The sequence below is a fragment of the Ascaphus truei genome, chromosome 1 (genome assembly GCF_040206685.1).
Source record: "Ascaphus truei isolate aAscTru1 chromosome 1, aAscTru1.hap1, whole genome shotgun sequence".
NCBI lineage: Eukaryota > Metazoa > Chordata > Amphibia > Anura > Ascaphidae > Ascaphus > Ascaphus truei.
The window spans coordinates 94071639-94084464 of NC_134483.1; the positions used below are offsets into that span (position 1 = coordinate 94071639).

A 12826-nucleotide genomic window follows, 5' to 3' on the forward strand; every position below is an offset into this window, starting at 1 on the left:
TCTCCCTTCGCCGGCTCCTTCAGCACTGACACCCCGCCTCCAGTTCATGGAGGAAATCCTGAATGACAGGCCCCACTCTTCCTGCAGCGCCACCCACAACATGGCCGATGCAGCTCACTCAACCCTCCCGAGTGACGGGACCAATGCCAGGGAGGGTACCCTGCTACATAACCATTCATGTTTATGGTCTATTGATGTAATAAAACATTTTTATTTTTCTATTTTTCTTCAAAGAGTATTCATCCTTGGGCTATATCTCATTTGTGAAGGCCTTATAAGGGATACTAATTCTCCTAGACTCATACAGTCATACCATGATTTCCTGAAGAGTACAATTTACTAGGGACCTTTTTGACCCCCTGGGGGCACCTTCTATTTATGCAATCTGGACATGATAAAACAAATAAGAGAGTATTATAATAAAATGTCTTTATTACATATATTGTTTTACATGCTAAATACTGTATGTATATACTTGTCTGTAATGTCTAAATCATTGTGATATCTATATCTAACTATTTGGATAAAATACAAAAATACTCATTTATACATGTGAACACATTTATATTTAACATACATAAAGACATGGGAAAACACAAAGTATAACCAAATGATTAAAGAAACAAGCGAGACTCTAATATAAAATCAGAAATAGCCCTCTGTCTTTCACTTCTTTGCTGAAAATCAATTGAAATGGGGTTTGGTCCTGGCTAATTTCCTGCTTATAAACATTTTAACAGAAACGAATTGCATGAAGTCCGTCGGGGGCAGTCACAGAGCTTCCCAATCCTGGCTCCTTTTCTGACAGCACACTGCTCCCCGGCATCACACTGCAATAGTAACACATGTCAATGCATCTTTCTCTTCCTCTGAGCAGATAAACACCATCTGGCCGTGTAATCAGTGGGCAGAGTGACTTAGAAACTAGGGGTACTGGGATTCATGTGAAACCATTTGACATTTTTGAACCAGTAGGATAAAGAACCATATCTAAGAAATGTTAATACAAAGTGTATGCTTTAAAAAAAAAAAAAAAAAAAAAAAAAAAAAAAAGATGAACAGTTCTTCTAAAGTAAATCCTCTTTTACAAATTAAAAAAAAAAAAAAAGACATTGCAACTGAGAGTGAGTAGATGGTAAAAATGTAGTGGTAACAAAAAAGTACTGGTACTTTTTAACCTGTAGAACCATTGCATTGTGTAATAGATTGATCACAGGTATAACAAGATTACGATTTTGGATCTGGTAAATAATGCAACCACTAAACGAGCAATGCAACCAACCGCCCACCAAAAACAAAAATAATACCGAGCTGACATACTGTATAACCCACACTTTCTTAAAGAGGCAGTCCAAGCAGCACTTTAAAAAACATGCTTTTTTTAATATAAAAACCCTTTCATTACCTTTATTGAAAACTAATTACCTAAGCTGCCGATCGATTCATTCTCCTGTGATCAATCAAAGATCTTGCTTCCCAGTGTTCACTAAATGGCTGCCTTTCTGTTTCAAACAATCTGTCAGTGTAATTCAGTAGCTACAATGTATTCTTATATTACGAAGGTAACATTATCTACAGAGCTGTTACAGTTTGAAGTTCAAACTGCTGGGAATATTGGCAAGAAATGATCCCAAACAGCGAAGTGTTGCAAAGATCTTGCACAGTTAGGGAAGTGTGCTAAACTTGAATCAAAGGATGCTCAGAATATTAAAACTCATTAAAAGTGGCCTTAAAGTTACAGTCCAAGCAATATCCTACATGTGTATTTTTTTTTTTTTTTATAAATCAGTTCTGTACTATGAGAAAATACTTGTAGCATTTAAAAAAAACTCTAAATTACATTTTTAATGCATTATAATGTAACAAGCATTTGGGGTTTCTATAGCAACCATTTACAAAGTCACATTCCCTTCCTCTTCTGAAACAGGCTCTACCACACCCCTTTTTGAGTCCTGCCCTCTCTCTGGCAGTGCACCAATTGTATCTAGTGACTGCCTGGTCACATGATCTTCCCCACAGAACTTTGCATCTTTGGTCCTCTTCTGCTGTACTGACAGCAATTTAGTGAACCCCGAGCCAAATCTTTGCTGATCGATCACAGAAGACCGGATCGATCTTCAATTTAACTCATTTTTTATCATTGTGTGGATTGTAATGATACACAGATTAACAGGGAAAATAAATAAATAAATGACAACTTGGACTGCTGCTTTAAGAGTTGAATTTAAAAAAAATAGTATTATCTAATGCCACAGAACTGATTTTTGAAGTGAAACTTCTTTGCAGCCACCAAATCGCCTTTCTAGGAGACAGAAGGTCAAGTCGTCCACGGCGATCTGCACATGTCCTCTGTCAGTGTACACGATCTGCGCATGTCCTCTCTCTCATTGATGTCCCATCTCCCCCATCCAGCATGCATGCACACAAGCGTCCCCCTCAACGCATGTGCAGAGCCTGTAACCAGAGTCAGTGCATGCGCAGAAGCTCTGTGAGCACATTCATACCAAGAGCCTTCCCCAAAAGCATGAGCAGAAGTTGCGCATGCGCAGAAGAATACTCCAGCCGGTGCACATGCCCAGAGGTCTCTGGAGCTCGGCAGCACGTCGTACATGGGCAGCAGCACCAGAGGAGAAGAGGACATGGAGCTGAGACCGCCCCCACACACACACAAACCCTGTGACACACACACAGTGTCACTCACACTGACAGACAGACACACACACACACTGTCACGCAAACACACTGTCACACACACACGCAAGGAATTCACAGTTAGTGCAAATAGCTAACACGGGGGGGGGGGGGGGGGGAAGAGCCGAGCACATCTGTTCCAAGTCAAATTTCTTTGTGTCTTGTCAATGAAATGGTATTTTGATTTTTAATTAAAAACATCACCAACACAAATACAATTTCTGTGACAAAACAGTGCAAAAGACAAAGAAGTTTCACTTAAAATACTCCGCACACACAATTTTTTTAAAAACACGTAGGATATTGCATGGATTTCCCCTTTTAAAGCAATGTATCTAATATTTTTGTATCATTATATTTTGAGTAATTGGTGTGGTTTTGTATTTTTGTATTTTATCATTTGAGTATTTATTACTCACAAATTGTGTTTATATAGAACAGCGGTGCGCAAACTGGGAGGCACGCCCCCAGGGTTGGCGCGAAATTGCCTGTGGGGGGGATACGGGTTAACAGAGGCCTCGCGCACTTCCCGTAGGCACTTAAATTAAGTACAGCAGAAGTGGCAAAGGCCTCTGTAAACTGCACTTACCTTGGCTCCGGTGGCGATGCGTCACCATGGCAATGATGTGTAAAATGACGCTGCGAAGTCATCTGATGTCATGATGCCGAAGTAAGAGGGGGGGGGGCACAGAGAGAGGGGAACAGCCGGCAGGTGGGCGCAGGGAAAATAGATTGCGCTCCCCTGATATAGAGGATGCAGTACTCAGTTAAGGACAATGAGCACTCACCATGGGGACCTGGCCATACTTTTTTTCATATGAGGGAATCCTTTTACTTTTGAGCTTTTCCAGGACTTCCTGCAATGCATCAATCTGAAACATAAACACAACAGCACAGGACATTGAGTTACAACACACAACTTGTCGCAATGAATATTTAAATATCTTCAACAGATCACACTTTATTTACCTCATGCCTATTAGTAATACATCAGAATCCATCATTTTAGAACAGGTTTAAAATTAAAATATCCTATTTGAACACATAAGCTGATCTCTATATAGAAGTTGCATTGGAAATTGTTTTTTTTCTGCAGGTTATTACATTATATTTTTTTATTTGACCAATATGAACATTATGTACACACGTTGTTTCCACATGAACTCTCAACAACATAAAGTTATTTTCTTCATGTTCTCTCTTGAATATGAAGTTGAAAGGTGTTTTTTTTGTACTAAGTCAATCTAGTTGCAACACCCAATTGTATTAAAGAATGAACCACATATTTGTGTGCATATTAAAAGATCAGCACACGTTTAATGTTATTTTTAATAAAAATATATATACATGTGCAATATTCATTCATTAACATGTAATCAATTATCTGCCAGAGTGGCTAGAATGCACGTGCAGACTATTAGACTGGGTGATTTGGACTGTACAGGAATGTATAGAAAATATACGAATTATTTAAATATTGCCAGACTTTATGTGCAATCCCATTAGTCTGAGCAATAAGACTAGTAAATGTAGACTATAGGTCAGTGCTGAAGGCTACTTAACATGATAATGAGTGTGTGGTACAAAACATGAGTTCTTTAAAACCAACATAGTAAGGAAGGTTTTCTACTTTTACTAACTAGCAATAATCTCCTCTACCTGCAAGCAAAAACACAAAAATAACTAAAACAATGGATGGTGTTAACATCATTTGTTCTCGTTGCCTCAAAGTTTCAGCGTACTTCTTCATCCAAACCCACGGGGTAATACATACCAGCTCCTTCTCGTGAAAGTTGTGATCAACCGGGGAGAATAAGTCTAGTGCTCTGGTCTCCAGGTAATCGGTGTCCTCGCAGCTCACTCTTAGCAGCAGGAGAAGGAACGTTGAGCCCAGCAGGGTTAATATGTGCCGCCGGGAGCTCTCCATAGTGCTGAACTTCAGTCTAATAGCTTACAAGTACAGTAGCCAGCACTATATAGTGAGCATCAGGTATCGAGGGAGGAGAGTTAGGGAATTCAGGACTACCAGAAAGTCCAGCCCATCCTTACATCACAGTCTAATATACACCCACAGGATGATACAACACATACTTTCACCAGTCAAGGCTAAGATAGGTAGTGCACACAGAGCAACCTGCCTTTTATATTTGTGGGTGCCCACTGCCCATTTAACCTTCTACAGTTATGAAAGCTACGTTCGCGACAGTAGTGGCTCACAACCCAGGTGTTCTGCTGGTCCTCTCAATTAGATTTCATTTGTTGCATTATTTCATAACGTGGATATACAGTATGAACTCAACAAGAGAGAAAGTTTCCTGCAAGCAAAATTCAATTTGTGTTCTCAGTCTACTGAAATGCGGGAAGGATTTTTTTTTTTTTTTTTTTTTTTACTACTGGAATATGTGACTTGTGGTCTGTAAACAGTGGACAGCGTGGCTTTAGAGTGCTAGTCTGCTACCCATATACAGTATGCATGATACAGAACATCAATAAGAATTTGGAGTGCTCCGCACATTCCAATTTACACAGTTGAATCTCTATATGCAGTGTAGCCCCCGTCACACTTTATGAGCCATAAATTCCCACATACAGTATACTTAATAAAGGCAAATATTCAACCACTTTTGAGGCACAATAAGTAGGGAGCACGAATTAAAGGTAAGCTGCATGCATGATAGCAATGTCTGTCTTTGGGTGAGGTGAGTGATATTCAAAGCTCCTTTCATTCACTGGTTTTGTTGTAGTTAAACACTTGTTTTTATCATTGGTCTAAATTATAGATTATTTTTCCCAAAGCGGCAGTCATTTATAAAAGTTCCCCATATGCACAACTGGTGCAATAATGGAGGGGGGGGGGAGCACAAAATGTATCAAAGAAAAAAAAAAGAACAATTCAGTTCAATTACATTTGTTTTTATGTGCTAAATATAAGGGCTTCGATCAGTGTTGATACTCACGCACTTTTGTGAATAACATCATAAGAATTCGTTTTTCAAAACATTCTAACTGCAAACCTGGGATTGTAAAGGGGCAAACAAAAAGCATAATATTATAGTATTTTAAAAAAATCAAATTGAAAGCAATACGATTTTCTTCTTAATATACAATATGTGGTTCTGGTTTCGCAGCTGAATAGAAACTCCCCCCTAAGAACAGATATTGATTGTTCCATAAATAATATAGGAATTCAATTCTATTGCATATACTTCTATCTTTGCCAGGCCACCTGACAGTGAAATGGTAAACATTTATTGAAGGTGCTATACAGTTAGAGCTCCCATGTATGTAACGCCTTCCGTTCTTTTTTTTATGGTTATTGGCTAATTTTATATGCAGAATTGTGGCTGGAAACCTAGCTGTGTAAAACAAAACAACTAATACAGAATAAACAGCACATAACACATTTCATGGAGACTAGTTACTAGCTCATATGAGCAAAGAATGCTGCTGAAGTTCTAAAGTAGCACTGAACAAGGCTGCAGCATGAGGCAGATATAAGAAAATCACTTTGGCAGCTACTGTTCCAAGTAAAGCAAAAGCTGAAAAGAATTGGGGATTTCACAGTGAACAATGTAATTAAGGATACAAATGCGGAGTAAAAACAATAAGCACATATAAAATGCACAACTCCAGTGTGGCTGAATCTATTGGACTTGTATAAGACAACAGAAGTGCACATTTATAGGAGCACTAGCCACATACGCATAGGTGAAGTTAACATATCAGATACATTTGAACTGCAAACTAAAATAGATGAAAACAAATACAGATTTTGATGTAATATGATGCAATGTAAATCGAGAATATATTTGGTGGCATAATCTAGAACATTGCCGTACAATGCAATAGCTTTGAAATTATGTATTTAATGTCTCTTGTTACAGAAGCTTTATGGTCAAAGCAATCAGGATATCAGGGAAATTCTCCAGGGATCATACATCTCCATCACAAAACATAATTTATATGTAGAGAAGCAAAGGGATGCATAGTTTACAAAGTTAACAACCTTTTAAAAGCAGCAATATCATAAACAATTAAAAAGGGATCATATCTATTATCATTGACCCATTAAATAGTCTTTATTTATAGACAATGCATACATATATTTGACATATCCAATGCAACAACTTGTGACTAGTGATGCATCAATAATGCTATGGCTTAAACAGCTGCTGTCCTAAGGGCATTGGCAGGCATCCCGCTTTTGACTTGGGTCAATTAATTCTTGGAGTACACATCATGATGGGAGAATTCACTTTACTTAAAGGGAATTATATACATATATATATATATATATATATATATATACATATATATACATATATATATATATATATATATATATATCACCATCCATGTACATAGCGCTTCACAGCAGTAATACATGACATAATAACAGAACACATAATGGGAATAAGTGCTTCATGCATAAAAATACCAAACATAAAAGGAGTCCCAGCCCAACAGAGCTTACAATCTAAGTGGTATCAACTTACAGAGACAGTAGGAGGATGTTTGGTAAGTGCATCTGCAAGAGGTCAAAGTTAGTGCATATGAGAAGTATAGTATGAGCCATAGAGCTACCCATATGTTTCGTGAAAGAGGTGTGTTTTAAGAAAGGTCTTACAGTTGGAGAGAGGGGGTGCTAGTCGGATATTCAGGGGATTGGCATTCCAGAGGTGTAGGACAGCGAGTGTAAAAGGTTTTAGGCAAGAGAGGGCTTTAGATACAAAAGGAGTAGATAGAAGACATCTTCGAGCAGAATGCAAGAGTCAAGCAGGTGTATAGCCTTAAAGGCACAATCCAAACTGGCAAATTTGTTTGCCAATTTTTTTAATATAGCATTGAAGCAGGGGGTCTCCGGAGCTGAACCCCATTAATTTCAGCTTTGGGGATCCCTACTTCTGGAGATACCTCCAAAGTAGGTGCCGATGGCCACTCTGGCTGAGCAAGTAGGGCGTTAAAGTTTAAAGCAACCATGTCACATAGGCCAATAGGAAGCTTCACCAATGATGTCATGGACTTCTATTGGCCCGCATAACTTGAGATCTTTAAACAGCGGGCATAACGTGATCCCTGGCAGCCAAGGAGAGCTGCTACCAGCACCTACGTGGAAGGTAAGTATCTCCGGAAGCAGCGGGTCCCCGGAGATAAAATTAACTAGGTTCAGCTCCAGAGACCCCTTGCCTCAATCCAATATATATATATATATATATACACACACATTATATATATTATATATATTACATTATATATATATATATATACATACAAATACAACTGTATGCTCATCTGCAGGTCTTAGGCAGGTCTGCAACCCCGCCTTTCCCCATTATCACCCAGCATACAGCACTTCCACTGCAGCAAGGGATTCTGGGAAATGACATGCAAATGAGCACACAGTGTCACTTTTTGCCTCAAAAACCATTTTTAACATGGTTCCCTATAGGCTTAAGCTTGCTGCATGGTCACAGCTTTGAGCACAGCCAGGGTTAAGGTGCATAACCAGAAAACCACCCACAGACAGCTGTTTCGACCTTAATGGGTTCATCAGTGTGGGGTTGATTTTAACTGGGTATGCAAAGAGGCTATGGGATAGGCTAAGACATGCAGATGAGCATACAGTTGTATTTGCATTTTGCATATTTGCTTTCCTGTGGAGGGTTTTTGTCACTTTTTTTACTCACCATAACTTAACTATATATATATATATATATATATATATATATATAAATATACGGAAAAAAGGAAAGAAAAAGAAACAGGCGCACACCTAGTGCATTACCATAATAAAATTGTATTAAAGGAACCTAAAATCTGTAAAATGCCCACTCACAAAGGTACAGCAATCAAGAGCATGTATGAGATAGGCTCTCATGTGCCAACAGCTCGATCATCAGCGTCCGGCTCAGGTTAGTGGCGTCGTCACGTGACCCTCCTTCGTGCAGCAGAAACCGGAAGCGGAACACCTCGCATTCAGTGTTCACCGAGAAGGGTCCCTCCAGGGAGCAGTGCTTGGAAGGTCCTTTGATTTAGTAGTAAACCGGCCGTGAAACACACACAAGAGCCAAAGTTTGACTGTAGACAGCAACAATGTTCGTGGGCAAATGGCGGCCGCAATCTTAGCGTGGCTAAGGAGGGTCACGTGACGACGCCACTAACCTGAGCCGGACGCTGATGATCGAGCTGTTGGCACATGAGAGCCTATCTCATACATGCTCTTGATTGCTGTACCTTTGTGAGTGGGCATTTTACAGATTTTATGTTCCTTTAATACAATTTTATTATGGTAATGCGCCTGTTTCTTTTTCTTTCCTTTTTTCCAGATATGATTAGGGACTGGTGATCCCTTTGAAGCGGGCTGCAAGAACCTGGTGCTACTGCCACTGGAACAGGACTGTGTTTATTGAAGGTTTTTTAATTTTTTAATTTTTACTTTTCAATTTTTGGTACTATTTTTATTTTTTATTAAATAATTTATTTTTTTATATTTTTTAGGGATCGATTGTTGAGTATTGCATTTATATTTTATTTATTCATTGTCTTATCATAGCGTATCAGCCCATGTCTAGCCGCCCCACTAAACATTTCCATGATTAGCTATTGGTTCTTTTAGTATTTACTTTAGTCGGGTTATACTAGAGGCGCTACTTCAATTCTTCGTTTGTTCTGATATATATATATACATTCACATATATATACATACATGTAGAGGTATCAGTACCGTGTTAGACGAGCTTCAATAATCAAAAACTAAATAGACGATACCGTTCTGTGGCTAACGAAATGCTTTTATGCGTGCGCGAGCTTTCGAGATACACTGATCTCTTCCGGCGAAGACACTGTTTTTAAGTATACCCTTTGCTTGCATCATTCATTGGAACATCGCCGGAAGAAGAGATCAGTGTATCTCGAAAGCTCACACAAATAAAAGCATTTCATTAGCCACAGAACGGTATCGTCTATTTATTTTTTGAATATATATATGTATATATATATGTATATATATATATATATATATATATATATATATATTATATATATATATATACATATAGTGTTCGACAAATCACCCAAAAATCTGCTCGCCCAACCAAAAAATCTACTCGCCACCTAGTCCCGCCCCCAACCCCGCTTTAAAATAAAACATATGAATAAAATCCATTTAAACGACAAATATATTTATTGTATTACATTATACTACAATTAGCCCTTGTTGCGTGTTTGTGTGTGTGTGTGTGTGTGTAAATGTCGATCTAGAAATAAAAGCCAGGTGTGAATGACTAGTTTCCTGAACCCCTTAATCAGTGTCTGGATGCCCCCGGCTCACAATATCTAAAGCAGCAATCCCGCCTGGGATCTTACCTGATCCGCAGTCCCTCAATGTCCAGGTACCTCATTCCGGCAATGTTATACATTGGAGGGAATGTGTTCCCTACCTGTCTTCTGGGTTAGGGGGGATTCCGATGTCTTCCGTGTGAAGCTTGAGTCTGGAAGAAAGCAGTATAGGTTATTTCGGTGTAGTATAGGGCAGGTAAGATATATAGGGTAAATAAGAGATCCAGAAACAGAGTGAGAGACAGACACAGGGAGAGGGTGAGAGAGAGAGGGGGTGAGAGAGGGTGAGAGAGGGTGTGAGAGAGAGAGAGGGTGTGAGAGAGAGAGAGAGAGAGAGAGAGGGTGAGAGAGAGAGGGTGAGAGAGAGAGAGAGAGAGAGAGAGGGTGAGAGAGAGTGAGAGGGTGAGAGAGAGTGAGAAGGTGAGAGAGAGTGAGAGGGTGAGAGTGAGAGAGAGTGAGAGAGAGTGAGAGAGAGAGAGAGAGAGAGAGAGAGAGTGAGAGTGAGAGAGAGAGAGAGAGAGTGAGAGAGAGAGAGAGAGAGAGTGAGAGAGTGGGGGCGAGAGACGGGGCGAGAGACAGGGGGCGAGAGACAGGGGGGGTGACGGGGTGATTGGGTGGGGTGACGGGGTGATTGGGTGGGGTGACGGGGTGATTGGGTGGGGTGACGGGGTGATTGGGTGTTGGGGTGATGTGACACTACTGATATCCTACACACACTGTCCCACGCACACACACTCTCCCACACACCCATATACACATACACACCCATATACACACACACAGACCCATATACACACACACACACAGACCCATGTACACACGCACACACACACAGACCCATATACACACACACACACAGACCCATATACACACACACACAGACCCATATATACACACACACACACACACACACACACACACACACACAGAGACCCATATACACACACACACACACAGACCCATATACACTCATATACACACACACACAGACCCATGTACACACACACACACACACACACACACACACACACACACACACACACACAGACCCATATACACACACACCCAGACCCATACACACACACACCCAGACACACACACACGACAGGGGTAAGAAGAGGAAACGCCGCGCGACCGAGCTCGTGTGCTGCTTGGGCCAATATTTACTCGCCCGGGGATTAAATCCACCCGCCCCGGGTGTGTAAATGTATAGGATTGTCGAACACTGTATATATATATATATATATATATATATATATACATATATATATATATATATATATATATATATATATATACAGTGTTCGACAAACCTATACATTTGCTCGCCCCGGGTGAGTGGATTTAACCCCCGGGCGAGTAAATATTGGCCCAAGTAGCACACGTTTGGTACTAGGTGGCGAGTAGATTTTTTTGTCTGGCGAGTAGATTTTTTGGTGATTTGTCAACCACTGTATATACTGTATATATATATATATATATATATATATATATATATATATATATATATATATATATATATAAAAGCAAAAACATTCGCCAGCTTGGATTGCCGCTTTAAAAGAGAATTTTGTAAGTAATACGATTTTAATTGGAAGCCAGAAGAGGGATTTCAGCAGGAGAGACGCTGAGACTGATTTAGGAGAGAGTAAAGTGATTCTAGCAGCAGCGTTTAGGATACATTGCAAGGGAGACATGAGAAGCTTGAAAGCAGGGTTACAATAGTCGAGATGGGAGAGAATGAGGGCCAATGTTAGAGTTTTAGCAGTAGAGGGACAGAGGAAAGGGAGTATCTTTGCAATGTTACAGAGGAAAACATTACAGGTTTTAGATACTTTGTGACTGAGAGAAGAATGGGAGGGAGAAGTCAAATGTGACACCTACTGTGGGCAGCGTGGTTGCGATACTGGATTTATGATAGTTCTCCAAATAGCAAGTAGAATGGGGGCAGTAGGGCCAGGCTTGGGATGAAATATAAGGAGCTGTATCTTTGACATGTTAAGTTTTCATTGGCTGAGGGCCTTCCACGAGGATATAGCTGAGACATTCAGAGACTTTGGTCTGTATAGCAGCTGTAAGGTCAGGGCTTGAAAAGTGCATTTGTGTGTCATCAGCATCGAGGCGATATATAAACGCTAGAGATATGATGTCACCTAGAGAGAGTGTAAATACAAAAGAGAAGAGATTTCAGGACAGGGCCCTCGAATACACCCACAGAGAGAATGACGGAGGAGGTGTTAGCAAATGAGACACAGAAAGTACAATGGGAGAGGAAAGAGGAAATCCAGGATAGAGCTCTATTAAGGAGACCAAGAGTCTGGATAATGTGAAGGAAAATAGGGTGGTCCACAGTATCAAAGGCTTTCAGAGAGGTCGAGTAATATGTAAAGCAAATATGTAGAGCAAAGTGCAATGACCGTTGTCTTTGACAGCATGGTGGTCGTTAATTATTTTGGTAAGGGCTGTTTCGGTGGAGTGAGGAGTGCAGAAGCCAGATTGTAGAGGATAAGAGAGAGACTAGGAGGTAAGAATGGAGCACAAAAGAATATAAGGCATTTAGAGGCAAAAGGCAGGAGGGAGACAGGACAGGTCAAATGTGCTGTTTTTGAGTAAGGGTATGTGTTGTGTGCTTGAAGGAGATGGGAATCTGTGGGTTTCAATGGCCATTTGCATTGCCTAAAGTGTTAACGGCTGTGCTCTGATAAATAGAGATACAGTACAGTATGTTACAGGGCATTCAGATAATCAGGAGCTTAATCATCCCTAACCCCTTAACTGTAAGCAACACATTTTAAAA

At 40.0% G+C, this 12826-nt stretch overlaps 1 protein-coding gene across 1 annotated transcript; it reads right to left on the reverse strand.

Annotated features, from left to right (window-relative positions):
• Nucleotides 1-459: 459 nt before the first annotated feature.
• Nucleotides 460-4623, reverse strand: CARTPT (CART prepropeptide). Its single transcript, XM_075576231.1, has 3 exons — nt 4466-4623; nt 3480-3563; nt 460-830 (listed from the first exon to the last, which is right to left on the reverse strand). The coding sequence occupies exons 1-3, from the start codon at nt 4616-4618 to the stop codon at nt 723-725; spliced, it is 345 nt and encodes a 114-aa protein (XP_075432346.1). The 5' UTR covers nt 4619-4623; the 3' UTR covers nt 460-722.
• Nucleotides 4624-12826: the final 8203 nt, after the last annotated feature.